Consider the following 13,954-nt stretch of genomic DNA (forward strand, 5'->3'; position numbering starts at 1 on the left):
ATTGTAAGGGACTTTTGGCTCATTTTATGAATACACACATGAAATTCAGTTATTCTCTCTCTAGATCCCTCTCTTAAGTGCAATCACTTCTCTCTCTAGGGACTACACCCTTTCTCAATGTTCTTACCCGGAACAAATACTATCAAGTCTTATACTATACAACATACCGAACAATCCCTAAGTATTTAATAATTATACATAATGGTGATTTATATTGTAAAATATAACTCATACCCTCATTTTTATTTTGAGACGTTTTGTTATCCAATAGAAAAATATAAGATTTTTTTAACGAAAAATATTTCACTATCTTTCCAATTTCCGTTGTCTTTGTCCTCGCTTTCGATTCCCTATTTTCATATTAGTAAAATGATTTGTAGACATACACATAATACATAATTGAGACATCCAGAGCGAGATAGAAAGAATAATGATGTGTCTATTGAATGCCTCAATATTTATATATGTTATCATTATTGTTTATATTATGGTGCCTGCTGTGGTGCCTCATCCCAGATGCAGGTATGGTACCTCTGCCTAATTGGACCAGTAGCAACAAAACATGTATTAAATGAGGTTTATTTTCTATTTATCCTGAAATGATTTTTAAATAATATTGTTTTAGAAAAAAAAGGTTTATATATTTGCTAACTGGTCCCTAAATAAATCAGTTACCACAATCAAATTAATTTTTAATATGATAATTGTTCTTCTCCAGATGGGTCGTCTCTGCAACTTCCTCTTCTCTTATCTAGTCTGGAAATTCTCCCTCACCAGCGTCAACACCTGCACTTTGAGAACCACAACCATGGATTTGCTCACAACCTCTCCTACACACCTTTCATCTTCGCTTCCCTTCTCTCCTTCTCCCTCTCCCGCACGCATTAGCGCCCTTTTCTCAAAGCCACCCACTTCCTCATTCAACCCAAAATCCCCTTCCCCTTCACCATGTCACTGAACAATCCCACTCAGGTGCGTCCTCACCGCGTCACCAAAACACTCCAAAAACGCAGACTTTGAGTCTGAATCTCAGAAACCCATAATCATTTTTCAAATATCTTCACCCATACGCCGGCCACGGCCATGAGAGGCCCAAAAACCGATGCCATAGGGCTGTTTCTGAGGGAGAGAATCGTGTTCTTGGGGAGCGGCATCGATGACTTTGTGGCTGATGCTATCATGAGTCAATTGCTGCTCTTGGATGCTCAAGACCCCTGTAAAGATATCAAGCTTTTCATTTATTCACCTGGTGGCTCTCTCAGGTGAGAAAAGATTGATTCCTTTTTCCTCTGTAGCTCTCGGTTGCCCACAATTTATGTCTTAGAATGGGATTAGGGTTTATGAAAATGGTCGAAAATGTATGGAGAAGACAGATGTGAAGTCTTTTGCTTGGATTAAATTTTCCTTGGTTCAAGATATCAAGGTCTGTTCCCCTTTTGTTATTGTTTCACGATCTTTTTGAAGTTTTGAATTATGAACGAATTTCTGTAACAGGTTTAGAAATTACTGGATTTATATTCATAAAGTTTTGATTTTTCAACGCATTTTGATCCATTTTTGTTCATCTTCATGTCCTGTGTTGTGCGATTTGTGAATCTCCTCTTGATCAATGAAAGAGAACGAAAATGGAAGACTTAAAGGGTGATATTTAGGTTCCTCCTCTCTGAAAGATGAAGAATTGAAGATGAAGAAGTGTGAGATTAGAATTTACTGGTGTGTTGAAGATGAACCAAGAACAATAGAATATGAACCAACAATGTCTGTTTCAATCTTCAAACTAAATCTCACTCATGGTAAAAACTCATATTAATCTAAGGCAACTTTCTAACAATTGCTAAAAAACCCTTCTCAAAATTAATATCACAAATTATTTCAAATTTATAGAAAAAACGGAAATTGATGGAAAATAAAAAATATGGTATAATAATTGCCACATGTCTCTTTTTTATTTGACAGACCACATGGAGGCACCACACCCACATTTTCCCACAGGCACCACAGAATTCACCCTTATATTATTTTCAGCAAATCTGCCTTTAATTTTCAGTGAGAAAAAGGTCTTGTGTATGTATGATAAGCCTAACACTAGAGATCCATTGAGTGCTACAAGAGTACAAGTGGGAGACACAGCATGTTATACAAAACACAATTAGTGTTCTTGGACCCCATTCACAACAACAACACTTTTGTTTCATTTTTCAGCACGCTTAAACCCTTCCTCTCCGCGCCCTTTTTATTTGTTTATGCCATTTTGCTTTATTTCACCATGAAGTGTCATCATCATTCAACACCAACGAATCATTTCTTCCACAATCACAGGTAGATGGACAACAGTTAATCTTCCTTTTCCCTTCTCTTTTTGGTTCAGTGTCTCTTTTTCTTCTGGTATTTGAATTTGACTGTGCCACTTATTGCATTACTACAAGATGCAATTGCTTTGACAAGAACAGCATTTGAGTTCAGATAAAAGAACATGTACTTTGTGTTAGTGTTAGCCTTTTCATTTCCTTGATCTGGTGTTTTCCATCCTCACCTTTCTCACCTACAAACTTTTCGAAAATTTTCCTGACTGAGACTCTCATTCCATAGAGGCATAGACTTAGATTCATGATTTAGTCATTGTCTTCCGATAGGAAAATAATCAAAGCTTTTTCCTCCTATGTTGTATAGCCATAGATAGGTTCTGTTAATAAAGCTTGGCTATTTTGTCTCATGGGCTCTGCTTTTCCTCTGTTTCTAATGATATTTTCCTGGGTATCACTGACATTACCAGGATCTGATTCTCAGAGTGTCACATCAGTTCATGTTCTTGACCTCATGATAAGAGATCACACATTCAAGTCACTGGACAAAAACTTGAGGACAGGAACAGCACAGTCAGTGAAGTTACCTGCAAATTTTTCTGGCATCAGTGTTGATATTGTGAGGTTCAGATGTGGCAGTTTGAGAAGGTATGGTACAAACTTAAAGGAATTTCATCTGGGTATTGGTGTGACTGTGCATCCATGTATTGAGAGAGTCATGTTGATCAGACAAAACATGGGGTATAACTGGTCTTCTATATATTATTCTAACTATGATCTAACTGGGTATCAGCTTGTTTCCCCAATTTTGGGACTCCTAGCTTACAATGCTGATGAGGATTATGCAAACTCAAGCAACCCTTTTCAACTTGGGATTGTGGCTGGAGAAAAACCCATCACAATTGATTTCACCAATGTTACAAAGTTCAACAATGATGATGGGATGAAAGTGAAACCAACATTGTGTGCCAGTTTTGAAGGGGATGGGAGAATGACACTAGCAAAAACAAACCCTTCAAAACCTTTTGTTTGTGCTGCAAAGAGACATGGCCATTTTGGTTTAGTTGTGGAGTATTATTCTCCACCTCCACCAGATCAGTTCAGAAAGCCTATAAGTCAGTGGAAAGTGGCAGTAGGCAGTACCATTGGTGCTGCATTGGGTGCTTTTCTTCTAGGACTGCTTCTTGTGGCAATGCTTGTGAGGGTGAAGAAGAGATCAAGAATGGTGGAGATGGAGAGAAGGGCCTATGAAGAAGAAGCTCTTCAGGTGTCAATGGTTGGACATGTGAGGGCTCCTACAGCACCTGGCACTCGAACGACACCGACAATTGAGCATGAGTATATAACTCATCGTCCTCGCTGAGAAGCTTTGATTGTGTTGCTGATTCAATCAATTTTGTAACATTAAGATGACATTCAATCAAATTTATCATAGGCCAAAACTGAAATTGTATCATTAGTAGTACTATAAGACCAGTTTTCCAAATAGAGGACTTTCGATCCCTACATTCTGCTGATTCATTCACAGTTCTTTTTCTTCCCTCTGTTTGAAATGCTAGGATCCACACTGTTTTCTCTAATTATACTCACTACCTGTATGACTCTACAATTGGTTTTTTTTTAATTGAAGTCTAGTACTGCTTGCAGACTGTCCAGAAGTCTTTAATCAACATATATTTAATCAACAAGGGCTAAACGAGTCATACTTTTGAAGGAAATTTTTTTTGGAGCTTTCTGTCATAAATCAATTGGAGCTAATTTGCAGGTTCCATATAATATCAAACTTAAATTTTCATCTAACTTAAATTTTCATCGGGTCAACTTTTAAACCAGTATTTGCTCCTAGACCCGAAGAAACCCCTGATAAGGTGTGGGTTTAATAAAGACCGGACCACAAAATGACGGGTTTGAGATTACTCAAACGACAAACTAAATGTCAATTTCAAATCTCATGAAATAATTATAAATACTTATGATTATGTATCACTAATTTCCAATCATATTATGAATTATTAAGAAAACTACACACCTATTAGATCATTTGTATTGGATTTGCATGGTACAAGGTTCCAATCTAACTATACAATGAGATACATTTCTACAAGGAGTGTTCGCATGTTCGGGACGAGTTGTGCTTATCTTTCACTTGGTACTAAATATTGACCGAGCCAGTTTTCTAAATCCGAACCCGTCCATAGACTCGAAGTAACCCGATGCGGTGCGGGTTGACTGGACATGGGTCATGACGGGTCAAGAGATGAGGCCGAGTTCCATAAATTAACACTCTCTTTCAAAACTGAGCTAAAATTACTAGTATACTACGCGTCTGCGATTGATCATAGCATAATATAGAATAAGCGCATAGAGAAAATAATAAATTGACATGATGAGATGCATGTGTAAAACTTATTACATTGTTAGTGCATAAAACTTAAATCCAAGAAAAAAATTCAATATAAATATAAACATATTGAATAATTATTTATAGAAAAGAACACGTTATGAATTAAAAGAGCGTTATTTGAATATTAATGAATGCAATAAATATTTCTTATGAATAAAATATGAGAATCAACATATAATTATACGTTTGTCGGGTGTGGGCTTTATTGAGGCTTCCTTTGTTAACTCCTCATGCTTTTTTATCCCCTTAAAGGAGAGTGTATATCATGTTTATCTCCTCATATTTATATCAATACATTTTATGCTTTCGAAAAAAAATACGTTTGTCGACAGCTAATAATCCATTCCTTTTATTTTACTGTTAGTTTTAATTTGAATTTGATGTTGTTCTTCATATGTGTCTCGGTGGTTTTTATGGCGGGGCCTTTAGTGGTGACTCACTTCTAGCGGAGATCTAGACTTGAAAAGTAGTTGTTGCTTGCTTGGAGGATGAATTTTCGTAGAGTTATGTGCGAGTCAGATTGTTTGGTATTGGTGGAGGCATTGAAGAAGAAACGATATGACTTCCATGAGTATGAGCGCTCAGTTAGATTTGTAGCTTCTTTTTTTTTTTGCGATTGGAACATTCGTATCTAGCATGTGTTATGTGAAACTAATGCGCATGCGGGTTGCCTCGCGGGGCTTGGAGCTTATCTGCGGTGTGTGGTGATGACTTTGGACTCACTCCCTCCTTCGATCTTACCCGGCGTGATTTGCTAGCGCGGTAATTCTATTGTTTTTCTTCCCATTCAAAAAAAAAATGTTGTTCTTCATCTAATTGAGAAAGGAGTAGATTAGTTAATTAAGGTCAAAACCCAAAAATACTTTTTGTCGCACTAATAATTAGAAAAAAATGAAAATTGTTAAATGGTGGTGTCATATATAAGGCCCATTAGGTCAGGTTCTGTATATAAACACATTTCCTGATTGTAAGGCTAATTGCTAACCTCCACCTCCATCTTCACACATCATCTTCTTCCTCGTACAATGATAGATATATGGCCGCAAATCATCTCATCCCTTATCACCTTAGTCCTTAGAAAAAACTTTCCTCCATATCCATTTCTTATTTTTTCCATTTCCTCCATGTAAAACAGTATATGTGACATCTTGTACATAACCCAACCTTTCTCCAAGTTCACATCCCATGAAAGAATCATCTTCTTCTCCATGAACTCTACCACTCTGCCTCTCTGGTACAACAACCATTTCCTTCCATGAAGTTCTAATCACTCACCATATTGATTTCTCTTCTCCACGAGCTCAGTATATAATCTGATACAAAATGGCACACATAGACATTGTGAGTGAAGATGACGAGGAAGGTGGCGGCCATGGTGCCACTGCCATGGGTGTGGCCGTTTGCGCTGATAGGTGTGGTGTCGGTGTCGCCGTCGCCGGGAGAAACAGCATAGCGGCGCTGTGGAAGGATTTTTCTTGAAAGAGGGAGGAGTTGAATGAGAAGCTGCGCAACAGAACTTCTCTATGTGGGTAGGGTTTCCACCTTTTTCTATTTTATTTGTTTTTAAATAGTTTTTTTTAATTAATTTTGTTAATTTTAATAAAAGGAATATATATTTTTCTATCTTACCCTTCAAAATATGTTTTATCTCTTTTATTCTTTTATTTTTCTTTTCAGGGTATTATTTAGAAAAATGTTAATTAATGTTTTTTTGGAATTTTAAGTAGACAATAAGAACAATTGTCTTTCCCCTAAGTAGATAGTAAATTATTTTTTAAAAAATAGTAGACATTAAATAAGGAGTGAAAAGAATGAGTTATTTTTGAGTCTGATGGGCTCTTGACCCAAAACATTTTTGTGTACTTACATGGGTAATTAGTTGGTAGTTGGCCACTATATGTAGTTTTTCTCTCAAAATAATGTTATTATTACATGTGCAATTGTTTACAGAACTTATAAACAATTTGCAATTATTGATTAACATTTGAATTATAAATAAATATTCTATAATTTTAATTGTATTAAAATATACATTTTCATATTTTATAATCACTTTTCAAAAAATTATGAGGGATATAGATTAAGCCAAAGTAAGATATAATTTCAGCATTGAAATTTTATTAAGACTAATATTCCAATTCACATATACTATAAGTTTCATAGTTTATGTACCTTAGATCAATTATATATACAAAATAATCCTGAAATTGAAAAATTAGTAGGATAAAACTTTTGTTATCATTGTTGTACTTTTTGATAAAATATTGTTATTTTTATTATGATTTTTAATATTTAAAATTTTGTAAAAAATTTATCTTTAATAATTATTTTTTTCTAAGTTATAATGAATACTTTTTAATTATATAAGTAGTTTTTAATTTAATAATTAATTTAGTTGCTAATATAAACTATTAATGGTATTTGAAGTTTTTTAATGAGACAATAAGTAATAATATTGGACTGTCATCCTATATTATCATCATTACAAATAATACTTGCTGAATTAAAAAAATATTATTTGAACAAAAATGAATGAAATAAATAGTTATTATGAATAAAATATGATAATCAACATATCATATATTTAAATTAATGATTTACTTAAGTGTATTGTGCATATACAACCTAGATTTAATATTAATTTCTCACAAAATAATCTAAGCAGCCGATAAAAATATATCAAAACAGCTCATAGATAAGTCAGAAGCTATATAAACTCTTTCAAACAACGCATATAGTATAAGATAAGCTTAACGCTAAAAAAACAAGAAGATAAGCTCAACTAACCTTATCTCTTTTGTGTAATTAACGTTTAGCACTAATTCAAACAAAATGATAGAAGATTATTGGTAAAACGCAACCAAGCATCATCTTTATTAATTTTGCAAAATTATACATAAACACAACATGCTTGATACTAACAACACTACAACCTTACACAGACCTTGAGTATCATTCTTCATTTCCTTTATTCTATTACTGCGACTACATATGTAGAAACATATATGTCAGACACACACTATACATAAAGAGAAGCAACCCCACATTTCAACCTTCAATCTCTGGCACATTTTAATCTCACTAAAAGACTAATGGCTTCTTCTTCTTCAGTGGTCTGTTGTGGAGGCCAAACAAGTAAACCTGTAAATCACCAATTTCAACTTTCAATCTCTGGAAAATTTAACCAGCTAAAATTAAAAACCAAAACCAAAACGTTGGGTACGTATTGTTAAAAGAGTCAAAATTCAACATGAATCCTCTTCAATCTCATATTATCTACAACTCTATGATTCAAAATTCTTTGAAAGTTGATTTTTATATTAAATGGTTTAGATTGATTAATAAAAAAGTTTAATCGATCAAATTTTTTAAACACTTTGTCATTTACTGCTGCAAAGGTCGTAAAGTATTGAAACAACAGAAAAATTGAAAGAGAGAATCAATGATTTTACCTTCTCTTAATCGTGCATCCAAGAGAAATCATAGTTATGTGTTGCCACAATGGGAGAGTCAATAAAAGCATAGTTGAATTCATCACCATCATATTGGGTATTAAATGTCTGCAAATCAATAAGAGGATCCTCCATGGATGCTTCTGTGACATTTGCATTTGTATCCTTTTGGACATTGTTGGCTACTTCAGCTTGCAAGTTGTTGTAATCATTGTAGCCATTCAAACTAGCAACACTTCGATCAAAGAGATTATTATTATCCACCTGAGGCTGAAGATTTTGCACCTGTTGGTATTGATTATCCACATGAGCAGGATTCATGGTTCCTGCAACATTCATTGTATTCTGAAAGCTTGCAGTGTATATTTCTACAGACTGAGAATTCACTTCTGAATAAATGATAGGAGGAAGATTACTTTGATCTACTGCAACTGGTTCTGTATGATTGTTCATGCTTCCACCATTCATGTTTTGAAACCCTGCAGTGCCTATTTCCATTGGCTGAGAAGTCACTTCCTTTGAATAACTGAGAGGAGGAAGAGTCCATTCGAGAAATGGTTCTGTAGTTTGACCATGAGGATTGACATTGTTAATAGGCTGAGTATTTGACTCTCCAACCATTTGGACATGTGTGTTGTTGTTGCTTGATTGTGTAAAACTTAGCTGGTTCATCTCATTGAACCCAACAACATCAGTATATTGGTGTTGAGAGTGATTAATGGTGTAAGCCTCATGCTGCTTCTCAGGAACAGGAGGAGTTATCTGAACAGAATCATCTTCTTGTTGGTTTCTCTTATTTGATGATGGCCTATACATTGGATGCACATCAGGTGTTTGTCTTTTTGCTCCAGTTGATGGCATGTACAATGGAGACACATCAGGTGCTTGTCTTTTTCCCCCAGACTTCACAACAACTTCTCTATAATCACCAATGCTCTGTATGCCAATATCATAATCATTTATCATAACCAACTCACTGCAGCTGCTATTTCTATCATCGCCGTCATCATCATCATCATCATCATCATCATCATCATGAGACTTAGGCAGGAACATTTCAGGGTGACGCTTTCTTGCCAGAGACTCCTCATTGTTCAAGACAGCCATCCAAATAGCATTCTCCTTTGCAGTGAGCTTGTCCTGCAGGTTCCTAGAATGCCTGACAATGTTCCTTATCTTGTCAATGTTAGGGGAAATGTGCTTGATCACAGCAGTTAGCACACACACCTTCCATGCCTTTTTAAGATCATGAGGCTTCTTGTAAGGAGGAGGGCCAGGATCCTTGCTAAACCCCAACTCAGGCCACCATGGTTCCTTCCCAGTGGGCCACCATGGTGGGGGGATACCTTTTTCCAATGGGTACTTCCTTTGAGGTGGCTCACATCGTTGTGTGAGGCTTGACAAGAGTGTCGCTAAAGTTATGTCAGGGAGCTCATGAAGAGTGTAAGGAGATGCCATGTCTCTGCCTTGTTTCTGTTAAAAATGCATGTGTGAGTAAAATGTCTCACATTAAGTAAAAAAAATTGAACAATATATAAGGAGTAAAATAATCTATTCTTGGAAAATAAAAAAAAAATACATGGTCGTTCAAAACATAAGCTAATTAAAGCTAGTTGTGAGATTTGGAATTAATTATAATTTTAAAAGTATTTAATGTATCATAATATTTTTAAAGTTTTTTTATATAAGAACTACTGGTTCGATCACAATTCAATCATGGTCTGAGTAATGAACCATAAACTAGTGACTATACCAGTTAAATGACTGGTTCAGTTATGATAACATTGATAAAAAAAACAACGCATAACACACCTTGTCATGTGCACTTTCTTCCTCAAACTTAACGATTGCGGTGGGGCCATTGTGATCGAACCTCACTCTCTCCTTCCACCAGCCGCGAAGATTATCAGAGGAACCGCTTACCGGCTTGCCACTTTCAGGGATGATGCCGTAGACGAATCCTCTAATTTCACAATCCTCCATCATTTTCAGCATGTGTCTCAGGATGTTCTCTTGTGCATCAGACATGGTATTCCTTTTGAGAATCTTCATTGTGTTGTTGCTCTTATTTTGTTTCCTTTGTTCCTTGAGTTGCTTCAACAACATGCAATCTTTCCATATCTTTGTCTCAAGCTCTTCAATTGTTGTGGAGGTTGGTACGTATTCATTTCTTTCAGTGGGTTTGGGGCCGCTTCTCGATGAAGGCTTGGCGTTAACCATGGAACTCATTGCTTCTTAAGATCTCCTTTTAACCTTTCTATCGAACACCTGCAAAATGAAAAGGCTGTTAGTGTATGGGTAAATAATTTAACTAAACACTTGATAAACTTTTATTGCATAAACAATTATTTATAAACTATTTTCAAAAGTTTATTGAAATAGAGCTCATACTAAATACGTATTCTCAAACTAATCACTTGCTTGTGAAAATACTCAATTTACGCAATTTTTGTCAAATACTTATATAAACACTTATATTATAATATAAGCTCAAATAAGTTTATCTAAAGCACCAATCATAAATTGGATACGTGGAACTTCGAACTTATATAATGAAATAAATAAACAAAATATTTTAACATAATTATAGTTAATATAATAAAAATAATATGATTTAATGCTAAATAATGAATAAAAAATTATTCAAATATATAAGTAAATTTTACTTGATCTATACCTCAATAACAATATTAATTAGTTATTAATAAAATTTATATTATTCATTATATTAATTAATAATTGTAAATTTTCAGTTTTTCATATTTGTATACAAAATAATCATTATTTAAATTTTAATTATTAATTACAACTTGAGAAAAAATTTGAAAACAGTAATGACAATAATAAGTAAAAGTGAAATTGACTAAAATTATTAAAAATATTAATTATTTATTAATAAACTTTTATATCATTCAATAGTAAAACATTTCAATTTCTGGTGTTTGAAATTAAATATTAATAATCAAAAAAAAATTTAAATATTAATACAATTTTAGTTTTAAATATTAGTCACTACTCTATGAAAACAAGATAATAATAATAAGAATAGTAATAATAACAATAATAGTAATAATATTAATAACAACAAAAATAAGTAAAATTGACTTGACATTTACATTGATAACAATATTAATTAATTAATAATATTTAATATTTATAATTAATTGTAAAACTTTTCAACTTCTTATAGATTAAAATTAAGATAATATTATTTTAATTATTAATCACAAATTCAAGAATTTTTTAAGGTAATAAATTAAATAAATTAATATTTTTATATATAACAAAATGTATTAAGTATTAAAGTTAGAATACCAAAAAAATATTAATATTATATATATATATATATATATATATATATATAAACTAGACAAAGTTCGGGGCGTTATTGGTCAGCCGTTGTTGGGCTTGGCAGGTTTATTTCTATCACTTTATAGCGACTTGAGAGTGTTTCTCTCTTCCTTTTTACTATATTAATATATATATATATATATATATATATATATATCTTTTATCTTTCAAAAACATAACTAGACAAAGTTTTTTTTTATTACAAGAGGAAAGGTGTATAACTAGACAAAGTATAATAAAGTAGACATTTTTGGTAAAATTATAAAAAAATTTATTACAACTTATTTGATAAAATTACTTTCAAAAAAAATTATTTGATAAAATAAAAAGGAAATAAAAAACTTACTACTTAATTTAAAATATTTAATGGCAACACACTACCAAAAAAACTAATAAAGGGTTCAAATTAAAGCGATCTTACGAATAGTTTTCACTCGGAATTCATTTTTAAAATGATGTTATCCAAAAAAAATTACATCAATCTACGTATATTTTGAATTTGAGTTAAATGTAAAAAAAAAAAATCTCTTCATTCAGCTTTATGAATTGATCTAAGAAATTGCATCGATCTACATTTGTTACTGACACTTGTTGAAAATTCATCAGAAAAAAATTGAAGCTAAATACACACATATATAGAGTATAAACGAACAAATCGCACTTCAGTGTTCTTAGATACGAGTGATGCATGCTTTTGAAAAACATAAGGTAAAAATTATGCAGTAAAGGAATGTAGATAACGAAAATTTGACATGGTGAGAGAGCTATGAAAAAATATTCATATAAAAAAACTCAACCTTTTCTTATTTTTCGATAAAAAAATAAAAATTAAGTTCAAAATGAATTCACAATTTCATGGAGAGGATCTGATCTTTTTTTCTTCAACAACAACAATAACAAAACGTAAGAAAATAATTAAGACCAAAAAGACACTTCTCAATAATAAGTTGAGACATTTCAAACAACCCTCAACTCTTTTAATACTTTAGAAAAATGAAAAAAAAGAGGAAAAACACCAAAAACAAATCAAAGATGTTGAAATAACAGTGAATATGAATTATACCACTGGTAGTGGCAGTGTCTCACGAGCTAGCCCTTGAAGGAATAAACAAAAAAGTTCAGCTAGAGAATTAAGTGGATAGGGAGGGAAATAAATATTGATAGAGATTGTTGTGATTGTGAGTGACACTGAAGGTTGTACAAATCTTATATATAATAAGTACAAAGAGATAAGTTTACTTGAGTTTATCTTATAATCTAAGTGTTTTTACTAATCTATAAGCTATTTTGACTTATTTTAATTAACTACTCAAAACAATTTTTTAGTAAGCATTTATACCTATTTATTATTGATTTTAAAAATATTTTAATAAATTTATTACATTAACTAATTAATAAATTTTTATTCAAAACATTTACTTTCATATATAAATGCTTAGTTATTAATATTTTAATGTATTATTAGTATATAATATTTTTAATATTTAATATTTTATTAATATGTAATATAAATTTAAAATATTTCAATTGAATGAATTTAAAAATTCAAACTAAATTTATTATTAATTATTTCATTAATGCTTCAAGGAGAATAGAAATTAAAAAATTGAAATATATTTGTCCTTATCAAGTATCCCAAGTTATTGGGAATAATTAATGTTAAAAATATTTTAATACTGAATAATATTAAATATCATTGAAATTTTGAATTTAAAAATAATATTTTTCTTGATTTATTAATATTTTATCAATTATAGAATATTAATAAATTTTACCCCAAAATCTAGTCATTTTAATTATTAAATTTAATGTCAGTGAAATTGAAAATTTAAATATATTATTTTAAGTTTCTTTTGGAATTTCAAAAAAATATCAATGAAATTCAAAAATTTAAATATATTGTTATATGGGTATTTTGAAAATTTGAATAAAATAGTCTCATAAATAATGTTGACTTGCAGAAATCTATATAATATACTAAAGGAAGGTTTTTTTTCTAGAAGGTTTTGCCATGTGTCGCCCCCATATCATCCAAATAAAAAATATACAAAATTTTATTTTTTAATATTAAATCTGCATGTTTTTCAATATTATATTTGCATTAAAAAACAAATAAAGATTTTGTTCAATATTAAATCTGCATTAAAAAAACAAATCTATATAATATACTAAAGAAAGTTTTTTTCTAGAAGGTTTTGCCACATGTCACCTCCACATCATCCCAATAAAAAATATACAAATTTTGTTTTTCAATATTAAATCTGCATGTTTTTCAATATTAATCTGCATTAAAAAAACAAATTTTGAAAATATAGATTATATATGTTTTTCAAGTAAAATAAAAAAAGAAAATAAAGTAAACAAATAATCCTCATGTGATCATGTCTCAATATAAGATCTATTAAATAAAAAAAGTGATACATAAAAATCGAACAAAATTTATA

General features: G+C 31.5%; 2 protein-coding genes across 5 annotated transcripts; one reads left to right on the forward strand and one right to left on the reverse strand.

Annotated features, from left to right (window-relative positions):
- The first annotated feature begins 686 nt into the window (after positions 1-686).
- Positions 687-3,824, forward strand: LOC130719027 (uncharacterized). Of its 4 annotated transcripts, XM_057569680.1 has the most exons (3): positions 688-1,793; positions 1,957-2,319; positions 2,774-3,824. In XM_057569680.1, exon 3 carries the CDS (start codon positions 2,818-2,820, stop codon positions 3,664-3,666), a length of 849 nt encoding a protein of 282 aa, XP_057425663.1. In that variant the 5' UTR covers positions 688-1,793; positions 1,957-2,319; positions 2,774-2,817; the 3' UTR covers positions 3,667-3,824. The 4 variants fall into 4 exon arrangements, with proteins under 4 accessions (XP_057425660.1, XP_057425663.1, XP_057425661.1 ...); XM_057569677.1 differs by lacking the exon at positions 1,957-2,319 and having other exon boundaries at positions 687-1,793; XM_057569678.1 differs by having other exon boundaries at positions 689-1,793; positions 1,957-3,824.
- Positions 3,825-8,476: 4,652 nt separating this feature from the next.
- LOC130719205 (protein ETHYLENE-INSENSITIVE 3-like 1a) lies at positions 8,477-10,187 on the reverse strand. Its single transcript, XM_057569838.1, has 3 exons — positions 9,972-10,187; positions 8,586-9,632; positions 8,477-8,485 (listed from the first exon to the last, which is right to left on the reverse strand). The coding sequence occupies exons 1-3, from the start codon at positions 10,185-10,187 to the stop codon at positions 8,477-8,479; spliced, it is 1,272 nt and encodes a 423-aa protein (XP_057425821.1).
- Between the last annotated feature and the right edge of the window lie 3,767 nt (positions 10,188-13,954).

Source organism: Lotus japonicus, chromosome 5 (genome assembly GCF_012489685.1).
Source record: "Lotus japonicus ecotype B-129 chromosome 5, LjGifu_v1.2".
NCBI lineage: Eukaryota > Viridiplantae > Streptophyta > Magnoliopsida > Fabales > Fabaceae > Lotus > Lotus japonicus.